The 21,815-nt window shown below is 36.7% G+C and overlaps 1 protein-coding gene across 1 annotated transcript in view; it reads left to right on the top strand.

Moving 5' to 3' along the window:
* Window positions 1-21,815, top strand: part of Hmcn1 (hemicentin 1) — a 438,323-nt gene that overhangs the window by 317,231 nt on the left and 99,277 nt on the right. Inside the window, exons 50-60 of the mRNA XM_070034238.1 lie at window positions 2,857-3,030; window positions 4,493-4,606; window positions 5,445-5,590; window positions 9,882-10,032; window positions 11,714-11,908; window positions 13,892-14,005; window positions 15,811-15,998; window positions 18,513-18,609; window positions 19,767-19,928; window positions 20,895-21,008; window positions 21,120-21,322. Of these exons, the coding sequence (XP_069890339.1) occupies window positions 2,857-3,030; window positions 4,493-4,606; window positions 5,445-5,590; window positions 9,882-10,032; window positions 11,714-11,908; window positions 13,892-14,005; window positions 15,811-15,998; window positions 18,513-18,609; window positions 19,767-19,928; window positions 20,895-21,008; window positions 21,120-21,322 (1,658 nt within the window). The remainder of the gene's footprint in view (window positions 1-2,856; window positions 3,031-4,492; window positions 4,607-5,444; window positions 5,591-9,881; window positions 10,033-11,713; window positions 11,909-13,891; window positions 14,006-15,810; window positions 15,999-18,512; window positions 18,610-19,766; window positions 19,929-20,894; window positions 21,009-21,119; window positions 21,323-21,815) is intronic.

Here is a 21,815-nt window from a genome sequence, read left to right on the forward strand (position 1 = left end):
TTTTTTTTTGTGGGTAGTGAGACTTGAACTCTGGGCCTGGGTGCTGTCCCTGAGTTCTTCAGCTCAAGGTGAGCACTCTACCACTTGAGCCACAGTGCAACTTCCAAGCACCTTATTTTTTTTAATTGTGAAAATACCATACAGAAGGGTTACAATTACATGAGCAAGGTAATGAGTACATTTCTTATCAAGTATTGTTGCCTCCTCCTTTGTTTCCCCTTCCCATCCCTTCCCATCCCTGCAACCCACGCCTCTCCCTCCCCTCTTTCCCCCCCCTTCCCACCCCCGCCTGTCAAAGTTGTAAAGTTCGTTTTTCGACATAAGGTCTTGTACATCTCATTGTTGCAACGGGTCCACCTGTATCCCTAGTTAAACGATTTGTTTTTTCCCTTCCCCTCCACAAATTATACCAACATCAAATGCAGTGAAACAGGGATTATACCGTGGGGGAGGGACATACAAAGCAACAAAGAAATCATCTTATAAATATGTTAGAAACAATTACAAGAAAGAAAAAAAATTGAATCCTTATCTTGGGGTTCATTTCTCCTAACATCAACCTATCTGACCATTTCTGCTTGTCTCAGACATATACTAGTTATTGCAAACAAGGGAAACCATGGGACCTATGTTTCTCTGGGCCTGTCTTACTTCACTTAATATAATTTTTTCCAAGTCTTTCCATTTCCTAACAAATGGAACAATGCCATTTTTTTCTGATGGAGGCATAGAATTCCATTGTGTATATATAACACATTTTCTTGATCTATTCATCTACTGAGGGGCATCTGGGTTGGTTCCATATCTTAGCTATGGTAAATAATACTGCAATAAACATAGTTGTGCTGGTAGCTTTAGTATAGTCGTGTTTGTGATCATTTGGGTAAATGCCCCAAAGTAGGATTGCTGGGTCATAGGGGAGCTCTGTGTGGAGTCTTTTGAGGAACCTACATACTATTTTCCAAAGTGGTTGAACAAGTTTACACTCCCACCAACAATGCAGTAAGGTTCCCTTCTGTCCACGTCCCCTCCAGCATCTGTTGTTATTAGAATTCTTGATTTTTGCCATTCTAACTGGAGTGAGGTGGTATCTCAATGTTGTTTTGATTTGCATTTCTTTTATGGCTAGGGAGGTTGAGCATTCTTCATGTGTCTAAACATCATCCTTCCTTCCTCTTCAGAGAAGTTTCTCTTTAAGTCATTAGCCCACTTATTTATTGGGCAGTTGTTTCTTTGAGGATTTGTTATTATGGGATTTAATTTTTTGAGTTCTAAATGTATTTTAGATGTGAAACCCCTGTCTGTTGTATGGCTAGTGAAGATCTTCTCCCAGTCCATGGACTTTCTATTGATCTTGGTAGCTATGTCCTTTGCCATGCAGAAGGTCTGCAATTTCATGCAATCCCATTTGCCCCACCTTTCTTTGATTTGTTGTGTTTCTGGGTCTCTATTAAGAAAATTTTGTCCTGTGCCAAGGAGACTTAGGGTTTCTCCTAGTCCATCCTGTAATGTTTTCAGGGTGTCTGCTTTGACTCTGAGGTCTTTGATCCATTTGGAGTCAATTCTGGTGCACGGTTATATATAAGAATCTAGCTTTAGTTTTCTACAAGTGATTAACCAATTTTGCCAGCACCATTTACTGAAGAGGCTGTCTTTCCTCCATTCTATTTTTTTAGCTCTCTTATTGAAGATTAGGTTGCTATACGTCTGTGGGTTCATTTATGGGTTTTCAATTCTATTCCATTGTTCTTGTGCCAGTACGAAGCTGTTTTGATTGCTATGGCTTTGTAGTAGAGTTTGAAATTTGGTATTGCTATTCCTCCATCACTATTCTTTCTGTAAGGATCATTTTTGCTATTCCAGGTGTTTTATTGTTCCATAGGAATTTTTGGATTGCCTCTTCCATTTCCTTGAAGAATGAGGTTGTAATATTGATAGGTATCACACTGAATTTTTAGATAGCCTTGGGAAGTAATGTCATTTTCACGATGTTGATCCTTCCAATCCAGGAACCTGTGAGGTTTTTCTACTTTTTAAGTTCTGTTTTGATTTCCTTTTTCAGGTTTTTAAAGTTTTCATCATAGATGTCCTTCACTTCTTTGGTTAGTTCCTAGGTATTTTATTTTTTGTGGGGCTATTACCAATGGAATTGCTTTCCTGATTTCAGCCATACTTTTCTCATTGTTGGCATACAGAAAAGCCATTGATGTTTGAGGGTTAATTTTGTACCCTGCTACTTTGTCAAAGTTTTGAATCAGCTTGAGTAATTTGGGAGTGGAGTCCATGGGATTCTTTAAATACAAGATCATGTTATCTCAAAGAGGGAGAGTTTTACTTCATTTTTCCCTATTTGGATCCCTTTTATGTTTGCATCTTGTCTTATTGCCATAGGTAGGCATTCTAATACTAGATTGAAGAGAAGTGGAGAGAGTCGACATCCTTGTCTCGTTCCTAAGTTAAGAGGAAATGGCCATGCACCTTCTTTATATTAACATTCTTTCTTTCAGCTGCAGATAGCACTCTTCCTTAAGGCTCACTTTAAAACCTCTTCTAGATCTAGTAGGAACCCTCACACCACATACTCTGGAGTGACTTCTGTCATTCCTTTTGCCTTTCAGTAATATTCGCTATATGTCCTTCCATCTATGTTGTAATTTCCCTATGTTGTAATCTTCCCCTCCATTACCCTGAGTGTTATTTTTTTGTTTATTGCCTTTGAATAAACCAAGAACAACAACAAATTATTTTTGTAAATATTCACAAATGGAATTATATCAATAAATGCCCTGGCAATTTAGAAATGCACAACTGAGGAAATTCCTCAATTTCTTTCATTAAATGTATTGTTTTTTTCAGTATCACCCACAATTGCTGGGGTAGATAGCAATGGCAGCCCTGAAGATGTCATTGTTATCCTTAATAGCCCCACGTCTTTGGTGTGTGAAGCATACTCATATCCTCCTGCTACTATCACCTGGTTTAAAGATGGAGCACCTTTAGAATCCAACCGAAATATTCGAATTCTTCCAGGTAATGAACTTACTTCAGCTACTCAACAAGAATCTAGGTCATCTATTACTATAGAAAAGCAGAATCATTGCCTATTTTTATAAAAAAAAAAAAAACCTATGATATTGGTTATAGTCAATTCTATTGATGTTATACTTTCTGTTTATATTTATGTAAATATCTACTTATATACCTATAATCAAAAATGCCAAAAATTACTTTTTTGAAAAATATTTAAAATGACCCCAATATAATTAATTGCTAAAATATCTTGTAATGTAGAACACCGAAAGGATAGGAACTCATCAACTTATTTTATCTCTTGAAAGAGAGTTAGTATTAGACTGAGTTATTCTTCTTTAATGCCAGCTATTATTTATATAAGTAAAAAAGATTTAAAAATATAATTATTGGTCTTAAGAAACTTGAAGTCTTATGTGGAGGAAATGAAATATATGAGAAAAGCTTATTAGCAAAATGGATTTGTGAATCATCATGAGTAAAAATTTTGAGGTGGAGCTAGGTGCCTATGGCTCATGTCTTTAATCCTAGCTCACAGGAGGCTGACACCTGAGGATCCTAGTTCGAAGCCAACTTTGAAATATTTAAATCACCAAAAAGCTGGAAAAATAGGGCTGTAGCTCAAACAGGAACATCACCCAGGCCCTGAGAATAAGCCTAGAAGACACACACACACACACACACACACACACACACACACACACACACTCACACACACACCACCACCACCACTACCACCACCACCATCACTACCACCACACAATGAGAGGTTATGAAAAATTGAATAGTTGAAAGATTTCTAAGAATTAAAAGGAGAGATGGCTACCTATGATCAGAAGTGGCCAGGAAAAGCCTGTTGCTTAGTCAGAATGGGGCCCAGACTTCAAAGGAAGTTCCAAAGTTTATCTCATTGGCAGTGCATTGGGAGAGATTTCAAGCCCCACAGGATGACAAGTGTGGAAAAGTATAAAAGAAGAACGTATAGGTGATAATAAGTAGATTTCTGGTGTACTACTTGAAAGAGAACAGCTGAAGTAAAGTAAGAAAATAGGAACCATGTGTTGAATGCATGGATTAAAGAATTTTCATATCATACCCATGATTGGAGCACCCATGAAACTATTCTTAGGAAGGAAACTGTGCTCTAAAATTTTAATCTCTACTGATAGATTAAAGGGGAAGATGATGACTAAGGCAGAAATTTGAGTAAAGTAAGAACTTTAGCTAAAGTTGTATATAGGAGTGGGAATGTATCAGAAAGGTCATAAAGTCATTATTGGAGAGCCCACTGGGCTGGGTAACTGTCACCCCCATACAATGCTCATGTCTGCAGTTAGTCTTATCTCAACTATATAAAGAGGCATATAAAAGAAGAAACAAGTTCCAAATAGCTAAAATCCTGGTGGGTTGCACATCCTCTACTCTGAAGTCAGAGGTGCTTTAATGTTGCATGATGTCTCAGGAGGGAGAACTCTGCAGATCCTCAATGCACAGGAAGACAATGCCGGAAGATACTCTTGTGTGGCCACCAATGAGGCTGGAGAAATGATGAAGCATTATGAAGTGAAGGTCTACAGTAAGTTCTGGAAGAATGTGATATTTTCTGTCTTCTCTGATGTTTCTCACTCTCTCGTGTCTGTTTGCCATTATGGGTTCATAATTATTTAAACTGACCATTAAAGACTCTTGTTATCCAGTCTGTTTAATGAATGATGGAAATAGAAGTAAACATTGTACCCATGACCTCAATTGCTTAAAGATGTGAAGATCCCACTCAGTCTGCTCACTGCACTCTGGTTGAAAATTTTGGAATGGCACTATTTTTCTTCGTGACTTGCTCTGTGGGATGAGTTATAATAGCTTCCTGTACAGAGTTGTGGTTTAAATACTTATGCCATAATTAATCCACAGCCTAACATGAGACCCTCAGGGATCTGACGCCATCATGATGTACAGTCACCTTTGAGCAAAAAGGCAAAGCTAAGACTGCCACTAATAGGATCCACAACTCGGGATGTTTTACCCCTGTTTTTATACAGAAGGAGTATTTTTTAATTGTCATTTCTTCTTTGATTTACCCTTAACAATAAATAAAATACATTTCATGGTTCAAGCATGGACTATTTTTTGTGGACCTGGAACAAAGGAAACTGGCTGTTGTATGAATATGTTGGCTTCCTTGGCAGTTTTAGAAAAATGAAAGGAAAAAGCTGGTTTCTCTCACACTCTGTATCTAAATAGTACTGATCTTAGATCGATAACTCATAAGACCTTAATTGAAGGGCAGTATGGAAAATATCCTTGCCATTTCCTTATTTTCTGGTTAAATGATCCTCATTATGATCCTCATGGTATGTCATGTATCTGAAAGAGAAAAATACAAAGATTAATGCTTTAATATTTGTTTTGAGCAGTTCCACCAATAATCAGTCGAGGAGACCTTTTGGGGCCAGGTCTTTCCCCTAAAGAAGTAAAGATCAAAGTAAACAACACCCTGACCTTGGAATGTGAAGCTTATGCTATTCCTTCTGCCTCTCTCAGCTGGTACAAGGATGGTCAGGCAAGTCACAACTATTCTCACTTACTGGTAATTTCTTAAAGATGACAATAACAAATTAAGACAAAAGCATGCAGAAGTGACTTGGCGCATCATTGTGACCTTAAAAAGTAGCCAACACCATTGCTCCTAGAATCTGAAACTGCTTAAGTCAAAAACCAAAGTCACATTCAAACATTTTGGCATGGTTCCAACACTGAGCAGGTTCTTGTGGATATTAGCAACTGACTACAAAAACCTCATCCCACTCCTACAGAAGTTTGACAAACAGGGTGTCTGCTCTGTGGTTTCACTAAGTGAATTTCTATAGAGAAGAAATCAATACATCGTGCTATAGCAGACTTAAACGATGGTATATAATATGGGCATTCAAGTTATTCAGAAGTTTCACTAAACATCTTTAACTCCTGTTACAAGAGGTAAAATTTTCCAAACTATTGGGGACAAAGCTAAGGGACAGAAAATCAATTTGGTTACCTGTAGTATAGGGAGAAACATGAAATTACTGGCAAATCCTCAGTTCTCTGACTGACTCTCAGACTACCGACCTATTTGCCATTTAATTCACATTCTCCTGTGCATGTTATAAAGATATATGTACTGATATTCTTAAGCCGACATAGAATTTTTAGCTGATATTGATACTGTTTAATACAGATGTGGAATAAGCTATCCTGTGGTTTATTCTGTTTTACATATCATTAACCATATTCCAGTTGTAGAACTTCAGGTAGATTCAGGCAAAGATATCACATTTGCTTTTCAGACCCCAGATGGATTTTGCTAGACTAGAAGTGAGTAGGCAAAAAAAAAATCATCTCATATAAAATAAGCAAATTTCATCTGGAAACGATTGCAGGAAGAAAATATAGAACTCCCACTAGTTTGTTTATAGTTTCTTTTTTTGACTAAAATCATGCTTCATGGTGCACTATCAATTCTATTTAAGTTTATTTGGAAACAATTCCTCGGTCCTTTGAATTCCTATTATTATTTTAATCTTCTGTATATCTTTTTCATTGCTTAGTTACTATATATACACATACACATAAACATACACACATAAAACCTAAAGACTAAACAAGGTTCATCTGGAAAGTTATTCCAACACTGCAGAAGGAAGAAAGTGATCATTTGCATCAAGATCATAAATTGTTGGGTATAAAGGAAAGAGATGAGCCCAAAATTCACATGAAATCACTGGGAAATTGATATTTGAAAAGAAGAGATACAAAGATTAAGCTTTGAGCGCTCCCACATTTGAAAGTTAAGAAACTGCCAATATAGTATGTCAAAAGATAAAGGGAAAAAGATATTTCAAAAAGACATAACTGTGTCATATACCAGTAAGTACCAGCAAGGTAAAATGAAGTTTTAGAATTGAGCAATAAATTTAGCAACGTGAATGTCATTGCTGTTTTCAGTCAAGTAGACATAACAAAAGCTCAGTTAAATCAGATTCGAGGAAAGATGAAAGGAAAAAATTAGACAGAGCACATACAGAAAGCATTTTAATATGTTTTTCATTGTAGAAATATTATACAGAGGGGTTACAGTTACACGAGTAAGGTAATGAGTACATTTCCTATCAAGCATTGTTACCTCCTTTGTTTTTCCCCTACAATCCCCACCTTCCCAACTCCTCCCTCCCCATCCCCCAAGTTGTAAAGTTCATTTTCAAAATACTGTCTTGTACATCTCATTGTTACAATGGATCAACCTGTATCCTTATTTCAGCATCTTGTTATTTCCCTTCCCCTCCCCAAATTAGAAAAATGTATATACAAGATGCAGGGCACTGATATCAAATACAGTGAAAACGGGTTATACCATGGGGGAAGAACATACAAGAGAAACAAAAAAATCATGTAGTGCATTTTAAATACGTTAAAAACAATAGCAAGGAAGAAAAAATAACTTGTGTCCCTATCTTTGGGTTCATTTCACTTAACATTATCTTATATGGTCATACATATATAGCTTTTGACCTTTTCTGCTTGTCCTACACTTATACTAGTTATTGCAATTAAGGGAAACCATGGGGACTGTGTTTTCTTTGGGCCTGGCTTACTTCACTTAATATAATGTTTTCCAGGTTTTTCCATTTCCTAACAAATGGGGCAATGTCATTATTTCTGATGCAGGCATAGAATTCCATATATATATATATATATATATATATATATATATATATATATATATGCCACATTTTCTTGAACCCTTCATCTACTGAGGGACATCTGGGTTGGTTCCATATCTTAGCACAACTATACTCATTGCAGGATTATTTACCATAGCTAGAAAACATTTTAAAATCATTTGACTATACAGGACAACAGAAAATATGAAGATGGGCAGCAGCCAGAGAGAGTTGTGTCCTTTAAGATTGGCGGTGGTAGGTATGGCTTACACTATATAATACTAGCTATTGGAAAGGTTGAGATCGGGTAGATCCCAGCTCAAGGCTAAATCAGGCAAAATTTCTTGATACTTTGTCTCAACAGAAACAGAGAGGGACATGCTATGCCTTCCATCTTGGCTACAGCAGGAAACATAGCAGGAGGATCATAGTCCAGTTTGACTCAGGCAGAAAATAAGACCCTGTCTCAAAACATACCAAAGCCAAAGGGCTGGAGGCATGGCTCAAGTGATAGAGTCCTTGCTTAGCAAGGACTGTGAGGCCCAGGTTCAATCTCAGTATTGCAAAGAAAAAGAAAACAAAGAGGTGTGGGGGAGACCTAGAATGGTGTAAATGAGAGGACATGGCTTCTGGAAGAATGTCTTTTGAGGAGACTAAGGTTTTCTCAGAATGCAGAAGGATTGGGCTCTGTAAGAGTTAAGGTTTTACTAGAGTAAAATGAAAGGAGAGGAGGCCAGGGAGTGAGAGTTTATGCTTGGAGCGGCTGCTAGGGGAGATCTCAGGGTGAGGGAGAAGAGAGGTTAGGGAGGAAATGAGAAGTAGAGAAAGGACTGCAAGATCTAGCAGAGGAGCTGTGGCTTAAGTGGTAGAGTGCTAAGGATGAGCACAAAAGCTCAGAGACAGCACCCAGTCCCTGAACCAGGACCAGCCCCCCCCCCACAAAAAAAGACTACAAGGTGAATGGAATGCGGGTTTTCCTATAGGCTTAAACAATGATTGAGTTGTTTAAAAGGTTAGTAGGTAAATTAAAAGGTTAGTAGGTGGTAGTCAGAGATGAGCACTTAAAGCAGAGTGTGAAGGGGTGAATTAATAATTTTTCAGCTCTCAGTATGGCTGTCTTATCATAGAGAAAGGATGGGGAACAATAAAGCCGAAAAAGATGGTAGAAGGGACTGGAGAGAGTACAACTTCAGATGGCTGCTTGAAAATACCAAACAACAACGTTGCAGAAGGAATGAGAATGAGGCCAGGGTGAAAATCTTTAAGGATGTTGGAATATAGACATCAATATTCCTGCTTAAGAAAAAATGCCAATGCAACAATGCTCAATGTGAAATGTACTCATTACCTTGCTCACACATAGCATTTTTACAATAAAAAATGTACAGAAAAAGAAATAATGCCAATGAATGAACAATAGTAATATTAGATACAATTAGATCCAATCTGAATGTGCTGATGTCCTTAATTTTTTTATAAAGACGTGGTGTGTGTGTGTGTGTGTGTGTGTGTGTGTGTGTGTGTGTGTGTGTGTGTGTGCATGCACATGTGTGCACATGCTCACAGGCCCAATATAGTGCATGAATTCAAGCCATCCCTGAGATTTTAGAGTGCTCTTGTATACCACTTGAGCCACAGCTCCACTTTCAGCTTTTTGTTGGTTAATTAAAGATAAGAGTCCCGTAGCTTTCTCTGCCCAAGTTAGCTTCAGATCTTCAAATCTCAGCCTCTTAAGTAACTGTAATTACAGGTATAAGCCAACAGTACTCAGGCAAGAAATATTTTTTCACAATTATCATAAAAAGACACTCATATTTAAAACACTACATAAGAGCAGTGAATAAAAGAATAAACTTTTTTCTAAGATGGATCAGTGGATATGATAAACCAAACTGTAATTTTTAATCATAAAAATATGCAAATATATCTCCCATAAATACCTGGCACAATTGAAAGCCAACTCAGCTGTAATCATCAATAAATAATCATCGCTCAAAAACTATTTTAATCAAAGTAAATTAATTAGTGTTAGCTTGACTGTATTCCATAAAATTGTATTTCCATTTATTACACATCATAAAAATGATCAACTATATGCTCCCTGAGAGGATTTATGATGTATATGATGTTAACATTGTTATCATTGAATCACAGCCTCTTAAATCAGATGATCATGTCACCATTGCTGCAAATGGGCACACACTTCAAATAAAGGAGGCTCAAATATCAGACACTGGACGGTATACTTGTGTTGCATCTAACCTTGCAGGGGAAGATGAGCTGGACTTTGATGTGAATATTCAAGGTAATACTTGCATATTTATTGCATAAAATTTAGTGCACGATCTATCAAACTAATGGAAGAGATTTGACTTGGTTTATTTTAAATAGATTTTTTCTTCTTGGTAATATTAGAAAATAAATCATTTTTGATTATTTAAACTCAAGAAATTCAGGAAGAATTTTTTATTATCTTCAGATGTTGCACAGTACGGTTTCAATGTAATATATCCATTTATATGTACCATGAATGTATCTTGATCAGAGCCAGTTCAAACTTCTAAGTGTACATACAACTCATCTGGATAATTAAATCACACAATACCAACTTGTCTGATACATTAGCATTCCCCGAACATTATATCATGGCATTTTAACAATAGAATTTACGTGGAAGACAAAATCCCTAAAGAGTTCAGAGTAGTAGACATTAAATTGGTGATTATTACAACTCCTATAAGCTTTGTGATTTGAACAAGTTACCTGCATACTTCAAACCTTGATCTTTCCCTTAAAATCATTGCCTTTGTTTATACAGTTGTGAATATGAACTAAGGTAACCTATATAAGCTCTTAGTTAAATGATTGAGAAACACTGATTGCTTTGTTTTGATATTGTTTTCCCTACTGCTTTTCAATATGATTTCTTGGTTCCTTGCTAAGGATTGAACCCAGGTCTTCAATCATGTTAAATTAGTGCTCAACCACAAAGCTTTATCTCTAGCTGTCATCATGATTTTTCATAACTCTTACTTGCTTCATCACTGGATATTCAAATATTTGTGTAATAACACTCCTTTTGTGTTATTACAAACCACTAAGTGGTTTCCAACTTTTTATTACTTATATGAATCACCATACTGAATATATGTACACATAAAACTTTTGCCCATCTTTGACTTTATACAAATGGCTAAAAGTAGAAGTTTTAGGTTAAAAGTTATACACTTTTAGTATGTACTAGTCCTAAAGCTGTAACTCAGGGCCTCTAGCATCTTGCTAAGTCTTTTCATTCAAAGCAGGTACTCTACCACTTGAGTCGTGCTTCTGTTGCATCTGGCTTTTTGCTGGTTAATTGGAGATAAGAATCTCTTACATTTTTCTGCTCAGGCTGGCTTCAAGCTGTTATCCTCAGATCTCCGCCTCCGATATCTAAGAGGGTGATGGTGAGCCACCACCACTCAGTAGAAAGTCAGGTACTTTTGAAATGTGTGTGACGTACAGTCAAATCACCTTCAAGAAAGTTCACACTTGTTCCCAGGAATGGATGAGTTGGTCCTATTAAATGGAGTTTCTTATCCTGATTGTTGTGGACTTCATTTGCCTTCCTACATTGTTGGGAAATGCCTTCTATTGAGACAGTATAATTCAGTGGTCCACCAAAATTAGCTTTTCCTACCATGATCATATTTCTTAGCTCAGTCCTGAGAACAGGTATTCAATGCTTTTCAGGGAGGTAAGAGCTATAATGAAGCCTTCCTAAGTCCCAAAGCTCTGGTCTCCTCCACATTAGAACCAACTCCACTTTTGTCTGCTACTTTGTTTAGCTAACAACTGGTGTTGGTGCACATATCAGTACTTGAAAATATTGTCATCATCTCCAGTTTATGTTTGCAGTCACTTGTCAAAAACAGTCAAAACTTTTTGTTTCATGGGTTGACCTTGATCATTCACACATAAACAAAATGTGTGGTGTTTATTCGTAGTTCCTCCAAGTTTTCAGAAACTGTGGGAAATAGGAAACATGCTAGACACTGGCAGGACTGGTGAAGCCAAAGATGTGATCATCAACAATCCCATTTCTCTTTACTGCGAGACAAATGCCACTCCGCCTCCCACGTTGACGTGGTACAAAGATGGCCAGCCTGTGACTTCAAGTGACAGAGTCTTGATCTTCCCAGGTGAGTGATACTACTGACATGGAAGTAGGAAATCTCTGCTAAGCGTGTTGTTCTCTTTTATAAGACAATTACATTGATGGCTCTCTGGTGATACAATTTTAATGACACGGAAGCCGTTGAATGCTACATGTGTTGTAGGTTCAATCTAGAAGAGGCTAGTTTGAGAGCTGAACAGTGGCATAGAATATTTTAGTCATGTCTACTACAGGATCTTGCTTGAGCTCCTCCCATCTTCCTGTGTTTCCTTTGCTCTGTTAGTACAAGGAGAGAATTAGATTATTTTTATAAAAAAAGCATTGTTAAACAAATTATAATATATTTTCCCAAGGGTGGCTATTGAACTTATTATAGATAAGTGATAAAATTTGTTTCAAATAGTTGTTTGATTTTTTTTTTTTTTTTGGCCAGTCCTGGGGTTTGAACTCAGGGCCTGGGCACTGTCCCTGAGCCTCTCTACCACTTGAGCCACAGCACCATTTCTGACTTTATGTGTATGTGGTGCTGAGGATTCGAACCCAGGGCTTTGTGCATGCTGGGCAAGCACTCTACCACTGAGCCACATTCCCCTGTTTCAAATAGTTGGGATATTACATTGTTTAAAGAAAGAAAAGGTGTTTGAGATGTCTAGGAGTATTATTTTTGAGAGCTTCAAAATAATTTTGACAAGTATCAGGGTCTGTTTAAGTTCATCCTAAGGTATACACTGTGTTAGCATATTAAACAATTACGTGTAAATTTGACCTGCAATAAAATGGTATCTTTCAAAATTAAAAAATATAAAAGGGGACTAAAAAGATAAGGTAACTATATTTAATACGTAAGATTAAATTTGTCCTAAGTCTAGGGGTGAAATGGCTATAAAAAGTATACTGCAGCAATAATGAAGCCAGAAACGAGTTTCATTGTTGAACAGCAGTAATGAACGATGGTTCAGCAATGGTTTTGTATTGGTTTTAAATTTCCCTGCTTTTGATTATTGTTCTGTGGTTATCTAGGGGATAGTCTTTATTCTTATTTAGGAGCACTTCAGATTGAAAGGGAACCGTGTCTGCAGTTAACTCTCAAGTGGTTCAGAAAAGGAGTGCATAATAAGTGAAAATAAATGATATGAGCTAAAAGTAATTGGTAAGTGGTAAGTTGGAATGGAAGTTTTATAAATAGTTATTACACCTTTTCTCTAAGTGTGAAACATCAACATAAAAAACTTTAAAACCAGCTACTGTGGCTCTTGCCTGTAATCTCAGCTATTCCAGAGGAAAAAGTAAGAGGATCAGGAGTTCAAGGCCAACCAAGGTAAAGTTCATGAGCAACTTCATCAGAAAAACAAATGAGTTCTTTTCAAGGGACTGAAAGTGTGGAGAGCTCCATAGGAAACAGTGCAAATATCTATTAGAGATACAAAGTTGGGCATGATAGTTGATGCCTATTATCTCAGGTACTCAATAGATGGAGGTAGGAATTCCACAGGTTTCAGGCTAGCATGGATAAAGGTAGCTAAGAGACATTGTCTCAAAGCCAAACACAAAAGCAAAAACAAAACAAATGGGTTGAACAGGGAGTGGCTCCAGTACTGAGGGCTTTCCTAGCATCTGCAAGGCCCCAGGTTCAATCCCAACACCCCAAAAGGAAAGGGAAAGGGAAAGGGAAAAGGATCAAAGGTTGAAAGGAAATTATCACAGCATGATTAGTATCCTATATGGAACATGATGGGATATTATCCATTATCCGCCTCTGGGAAGATTTACATAAGCTATTCATTTTTCAGGAAAGCTGGTTTATATTACAAAATTGGATTACTTTTTAATAAGGCTATGTTTGTTATAAAAATGGATAGTATCTGAGATTTATTTTTTAGAACTCAGTGATTGAATGAAATGAGAGCCTTGGAAGAAAATGTGAGGAAGTCATTCTTCATGACAATGTGTGTCTGGGTGTATGATTTGTAACACACAGAGGAGCAAACACACTGGGGTGTATTTTCAGGAGGGCGAGTGCTACAGATTCCCCGGGCAAAAGCAGAAGACGCTGGGAGATACACGTGTGTGGCCGTGAATGAAGCTGGGGAAGATTCTCTTCACTATGACGTCCGTGTCCTCTGTAGGTTGCTTGTTTTCTGTTTATTGTACGCTCTTTCACTCAAAAAGATTTTTCAAGAACTAATGTGTACAAGCTGTTACCCTAGGCACTTTAGAGACTATAAAAATAATCAGAAACCGACAGTCCCTCCAAGGAATTAATTGTTGTATATACAAAATTCAGAGCACATTGTTGTCAGATCTCAGATAGCAAGATGGTTTAAACCAAAAACTCATTGATTCATGACTCGGAAAAGTCCCAGAGTTGAGCTGGCTATCATCATGTCTGCCTTCTATGGATCAAAAGAGATCAGCCAGACTTTACCCACAGTGAGGTCTGAGGGTCTGCAAGAGGCTACTGGGCTGACAGAAGTAAGAAGAGGAAGGAGTAGGGTTTTCAGAACAAAGAACAGTTTATAAAGGACTCCTGTAAGGAAGTATATGAAACAAAATTCAAATTTTGATTTATTAACAAACATGCATTCTGTGGTTCACTATAAGCCCGGCACTATACTAGGCACCAAGAATATGCACCAATAGCAAATAGCCGAAAAACCCCATATTGTTGAATGTTATTTCAAAAGAACATTGAAATTCTGTTATATACATTGCGGTGTTATTTTCTTTATATAATTCCAGTCTCATTCCTGGAGATCTGAATAACCACAAGAGTACTCTTTACTGCATATTAGTAACATCATGTACTTTAGCAGAATGAAGTGAAAAGGAACCAAACTTGTAAACCCAAAGAATGATTATTTTGGACTTCCGTAGTTGCCTTCACAAAAGCAGCCATCCTATGCCTTCCAGACTTAGTTGATGTTTCTATAATTTTTCCTATGGACAATATGGTATCTTTTATAACACACACACACACACACACACACACACACACACACACACACACACACACACATGCTATTAAAGCATTTTAAATAAAAATGAATGCTTCTAGGAAAATCTACAGCCAGACTTCTCCAACTTCAGCATTTATGAGGTCACCTGGAGAGCTTGCCAAGACACTGCCTTCCTATACCTCTTTAGAGATGCCTATTGGGGAGGTCTGATTAGGGCCCCCAAAATGTGCATTATAACCAAGTACCTGGGTAATGCTGATGCTAATGCCATTGATGGTAATTCCAGATAATCCCTTACAAATCAGACAAAATCTGCACATTGCAAATACACTTTAAAAGATGTAAATTAGCTGTGAGCTAGCAACTCATGCCTATAATCCTATCTACACGTGAGGCAGACATCAGGAGTATAGTGGTTCAAAGTCATCTTGGCCAGAAAAGTCTTCAAAATTCTATCTCCAAAAATAGCTATCAAAAAGCCAGGCTGGGAACATAGCTTAAGTGATAAAGCTCCAGATGAGTAAGCAAAGCCATGAGCACAAGGCCTGAAGTGTGAACCCTGGTATTAGTAAAAGGAAAAAAATAGCTGAAATTTACTAGTCTTGATCAGAAAATAGCTTTACTTAATAGAAGCAGTACCCAGAAGGTACCTAGTATTGCTGGGAGAGGAGAGACGGGCTGCATTAGCAAAGACCTGGGATTGAACAATAAGGAGATGACATCATTGAAGGGATTAATTCACAGTAGATAAGAGAGGAAAGAGAATAAACTCACATGCTCAGTTTACCACCTGAATTTATTAGTATAAAATTTTGCTCCTTGAGAATTGTGGCTTCTACTTCGTTTTCCTTCTCTGTTACCATCTTGACTTTTTGATGAGCTGTCAGAAAACTAGTCATTGTAGATTTCCTAATTATTTAGGAAAGTACTTGTTTTCTGTCTGTATCTCATTTCTGCAATCATTTCCTAGTGCCACCAGTTATCAAAGGAGCAAATGGTGATGTCCCAGAAGAGGTCACCGTGCTGGTAAATCATCATGCACAGATGGAATGCTCCGCCAGTGGCAGCCCAGCACCCAGAAATGTCTGGCAGAAAGATGGACTGCCTGTGCTCGAAGATGAGCACCATAAGTTTCTCTCGAATGGAAGGATTCTGCAGGTAAAATGAAAAACCTAATTTTAAATCACAACCATTGTTTGACTTGGTACTTTATTTATGATCGTAGTTTTCCAGATTCAAAAAAATTTTAGGAGAGCCTAGGCAAATTTTCTTTATGGAGATAACTAATCATCATGAGAATAAAAGATAAATTATTCTGTTTCCATTGTTAGAAATTACCACCCCAAAAGCTTTTATATGAATTCTCCCAGAATTCATTTGTACATACAATAAACCCCCTATGTTTATGTTGATAAATTATATGTAATAAAAGCTATTATTATGTATTAAATCATTATTTCCATCCTCTGTCTTTAATCTAAAGGCTCCTTTAGATTAAAACTTGTTCTACATTTGCAAAGGATTAATAAGAAGAAATAATGGGAACCACATCAATAGAGTAGATATTGTTCCTCATTACACTTGTCTATATTTCTTTTTTTTTTTTAATTTAATTTAATTTTATTTGTGAACATACTGTACAGAGGAGTTACAATTACATGGGCAGGATAATGCATACATTTCTTACCAAGCATTGCAACCTCCTCCTTTGTTTACCCTTCACATCACTTCCCAGCCTCCCCCCTCCCCCCAATCCCAATCCTTCTCCTTCCCCCCCTTCCCCCCCTCCCCGCACCGACGTTGTAAAGCTCATTTTGGACATGACAACTTGTACTTCTCATTGTTGCAACAGGTCCACCTGTATCCTTAAACAACTGGTTTTTCCCCATCTCCTCCACAAGTTATACTGACATCAAATATAGTGAAAACAGGGGTTATACTGTGGGGGAGGGACATACAAAGCAACAAAGAGATAATCTTATAAATGCGTTAGAAACAGATGCATGAAAGAAAAAAAAAACATTAAAATACACATCTAAGGGTTGATTTTCCTGACATCACATTATCTGACCTTTTCCGCTTGACTCATACATATACTAGATATTACAAATAAGGGAAACCATGGGACCTATGTTTCTTTGGGCCTGGCTTACTTGGAAAAAATTATATTAAGTGAAGATTGTCTATATTTCTTTAACCAAGTGTCCTGAACTAAGGTCAGACGTGTATAGAATAGATTGATTAGAATGCAGATTGATTAGCTGGGCACCAGTGGCTCACACCTGTAATCCTAGCTACTCAGAAGATCTGAGGGTTATGATTTGAAGCCAGCCCAGGCAAGAAAAGTCCATGAGACTCTTATCTCTAGTTAATCACAGAAAAAGCTAGAAGTGGTGCTGTGGCTCAAGTAGTAGAACAGTAGCCTTGAGCAAAATGGAGCCCAGGGACAGTGCCCATGACTGGAGTTCAAGTCCCAGGACCAGCAAAAAATAAAATAAAAAAGAATACAGCTTGATTAAATCATTACTTCAACAAAATGAACACTATTCTATTAGTAGAGAAATGTAAACCATAACAGTATATCCAACACAGGGCATATGTCACAGAATTTATTATACATAAAAGAATCAGGCTATCTATAAATATTAGCTAAGCATCAAGGATATATTTGCTTGATGACCATCCATCTCTACCGAAATACTTCAGTGTTTTTGTGTCTAGGGAAGAAAGACATGTGGAGGCATAGAAATTTCTGCCTAATAAAATAAATATCCTGCTTTATTAGCTAATGCTTGCTGCATGAAACAAACAGCTCCAAAACTAAATGACTAGAAAGGAGACGCATTATTTAGTTCCTAGGTCTGCCAGTTGGTTGTGTGATGTTTCTGGTCTCAGTGGGACTTGTTTGTGCCTGCATCGAGCTGTGGATTGAGTATGTGACTTTGATGGGTCTTGTCTGGGCTCTTGCATGTATCTGGGCCCTCAGATGCAATAAGTGGGCTGGCTCTGCCACTCCTGATCACAGCTTCCTCAATCCACTCATGGCTTCTCCACCACGAAAGTGACAAAGTCCAAAAGGGAGAACCAAAATGCAAAGACCTGTTTTTTTCAATGATACTCCTTTACTTCCCCACAAATCCTATTGGTCCAAATCAGTCACAAGGCCAATGCAAATTCTATATTTTCTCCACCTCATGAGGAAAAACTTCAAGGCTACAATAGAATTAAATAGATTTAGTGTAATAGCAAATAATTCTGTAAAAAAATATATCTAGTGCTGGTGATGGTGATTTCATGGATAATTTTATATTAATAATAAGTAGTTACATACCCCCAAAAGATTGATGTGTTAGCCCAATATGCAAGCATATAAAGAATAATAAAACTATGATGAACAGCAAGAAGTCACATTGCCAGAGGAAAAGGCAGTAGAGTGGAATCATAATCTGAATTGTTTTGTAGTCAGTGTTTATGATCCATGTGTATATTTCTGATTAGAAATTCTTTAAATGGCTTCAGCTCTAGTATGTACAAAAATTTCATCTTGTTTGTATGTTGTATTAACTAGAAAGTATGTATGTATGTATATGTGTATATATACTGTTTATCCTTTTTAAATCACATATATTACAAATTATTAAAACTTTCTAATTGGTTCATTTTTTCCTTTAGATTCTAAATACTCAAATAGCAGATACTGGCAGATATGTGTGCATTGCTGAGAATACTGCTGGAAGTACCAAAAAATATTTTAACCTCAATGTTCATGGTAAGGGTTTTTTCATTTCCAAAACAAATGGTAGGGTATACTGTAAGAAAAAAAAATCTTTTAGATTAGACAGACTGGCTTTCTGTTTTTAACTTGATCAGTATGTGAAGCTTGCCTTCAGTCTCCTCTTTCTTCTTTCTACCATAGCTGATCTTCTAAAGCCCATTTTTTTACCCTGTACCATTTCTTCAGTAAAAAGTAGTTACTCCTCCATAGTGGAAAGAGAAATCAAAATACAAAGTCCCAACAGCTACAAGTTTTTGTGAAAGCAAAACAACATACTATAACTCTTTATAAAAATTTGTGACAGTTCTAATTGAAACCAGCTTTTGCCCTCAAGTGCAGAATTCATATTGAGTCACATCCCTAGTGTCTAACATATTTCTTGAAGAAGAAAATCTCACTTTGTAGATTAAGTAATTCCTTCCGAGTCATGAACACACCTTGTCAAATTCAAGTTCCATACCAGACACTCCATAAATAATATCATGTTTGTGAAACTGGCAGTAAGATGCCTACCACAAAAGAGAAGTTTTATTTTTCTGAGATGGAGCTTCTTCCAGAATGCTAAGTTGGAATCGATGAAAAGTAGTATGTACATTAAATTTTAGCTCATTTTAGAGATAGTTGAAATTTTTATGAAAATTACTCTTCTCAAAAGACTCATTTGACATGAAGGATGGATGTTTGTTTTTGGTGTGAGACACAAGAAGTATTAATATTCTACCATTTTATATTTATGTAACACAAATTTGAAACCTTTCCATCATTGTATTCCCAATGCTTAGCACAGTGAATAGGTAAATACCTAGTAGCTCAGTAAATATCTTTGAGGCTCTTTAATAAATAAATCTGACCTGAACAGCAACAGATATGCTATAAAATCTCATGAGGAGGAAATTTATTGGACAATTATAATTGTCATTAGTATAAGTTTTAATCTATACATAGAATAAATATTAAAAATCAAAATGTTGATTATTTTTTCCAATTCTATGAAGCAGCACTAAGAAAGCAGTGCTTTCTTAGGGTACAGAACTTGGATATATAGTTAGTCAATTGAGTTATCTGTTCTGGTCATATCTGATTGTAATTATATATATATATATATATATATATATATATATATATATATATATACATATACACTTTTACAGTTCCTCCAAGTGTTGTTGGTCCTAACCCTGAAAATCTCACTGTCGTGGTGAACAATTTCATCTCTTTGACCTGTGAAGTCTCTGGTTTTCCCCCTCCTGATCTCAGCTGGCTCAAGAATGAACAACCCATCAAGCCAAACACAAATGCTCTAATTGTGCCTGGTAAGCAACTTATTATTTATATTATAGGTGGGAAAAAAATCTTTCTTTTATTTTGACAAGTCGCATTTCAGCTTTGTCTCTTTCCCAACTTTGTCTTGTCCCACTTATTTCATCCCAGAAAACGTCTTTCTGTATTTATTTGGGAGTATTAAGGTATGACTGTACAGACTTAGGATTTTTGTGAAGCTGTTCAATAAAGAGATCTCCTCCAAAAAGTTCTGCAACTTAGGAACAGAATGTCTTATAATTCTGAGTATAAAGGATTGCTAGCATTTTTATTATTATAAATCCACTGGTTGTCTTTAAATCAACCTCAGGTTTTCTTTCCTTATTAGAAACTAGAACCTTTAATATAATGAGTACACACTAAAAAAAAAAAAAAAAGAAAAAAAAAGAAAAAGAACTGCAGGAACATAAAATAAGTTCTGTTGCCAAGACAAAGGGTCAAGGAGGGAGGATGGCAAACAGAGAGGCTGGTCAAAGTACTTTATCTAATATATGAAAATAGAACAAAAGAATGTTGAAAATGTTTAGTCATGGGCAGATGATAATGTAGAATAATAGAAGGAGTTAGTTTGATTTGATTGCTTCCTCAGTCTTTATGGAAATGTCACAATGAACCTTACCCCCTTATATAACTAATATGTGGTAATAAAAACTAGAATCAGTAATAAAGAATCATATAAAACTGATTCGGTTATTTTTATTTTATATATATATATATATATATATATATATATATATATATATATATATATATATAGTACTGGGGTTTGAACTCAGGGCCTTGAGTTTTCTAGGCAAATGCTCTACCACATGATCCACACCTACAGCCCTCATTTTTAGTGTAAATGTTTCTATACAAATTTCACTCCATGAGAAATTATGTATTATGTCATTTCTTTTATTGATAAGGTGGTTAACAAAACAACCTTGTACTTCAGTTTACATCACATTTGCCTGCAGGTGGCCGGACTCTACAGATTATTCGGGCCAAGGTCTCCGATGGTGGTGCATATACTTGTATAGCTATCAATCAAGCTGGTGAAAGCAAGAAGAGAGTTTCCCTGACTGTTTATGGTGTGTCTTTACTCTCCTTGAGTGTTAATTCATATTAAAAATGACATTCAATATTACTTGAGAAACTTAACAAAAATAGTAATAATCTTCTGTTCTTTTTTCTATATACAGTGCCTCCAAGCATTAAGGATCATGGCAGTGAGTTTCTCTCTGTAGTTAATGTAAGAGAGGGAACTTCAGTGTCATTGGAATGTGAGTCAAATGCTGTCCCACCCCCAGTCATTACCTGGTATAAGAATGGGCGGATGATAACAGAGTCTACTCATATGGAGATTTTAGCTGATGGACAGATGCTTCACATAAAGAAAGCTGAGGTGCATCTTTTATTTCTGTTTGAGTATCTTGGCTCCTACATGGGTTATGAAGATATCAGTGAAAGTTGTATACTCCCTTTACTACAATGAAACATGATTATCATTTGTTTGTTGTTGCTATTTTGGAAGTTGTTCATTTTGGATAATTAGGAGCTCAAATTTTGTACTATGGTATTATTTCAAGCAACATTAGTTACTAAATGTGCCTGGTTTGTAAATTCTCGGGTTATTTATATAGAAAATATATACTTTGCAGTCGGGTGCTGGTGGCTCAGGCCTGTAAATCCTAGCTACTCAGGAGGCTGAGATCTGAGGATCATGGTACAAAGCCAGCCCGGGGAAGGAAAGTCCGTGAGACTCCAATTAACCACCAGAAAATTGGAAGTGGCACTGTGGCTCCAGTGGTAGAGTGCTTGCCTTGAGCTGAAGAGCTCAGGGACAGCGCCCAGGCCCAGAGTTCAAGCTCGAGGACTGACAAAAAAAGAAATGTGTC

Source organism: Dipodomys merriami, unplaced genomic scaffold, assembly GCF_024711535.1.
Source record: "Dipodomys merriami isolate MVZ:Mamm:240054 unplaced genomic scaffold, mDipMer1.0.p SCAF_24, whole genome shotgun sequence".
In the NCBI taxonomy this organism is placed as follows: domain Eukaryota; kingdom Metazoa; phylum Chordata; class Mammalia; order Rodentia; family Heteromyidae; genus Dipodomys; species Dipodomys merriami.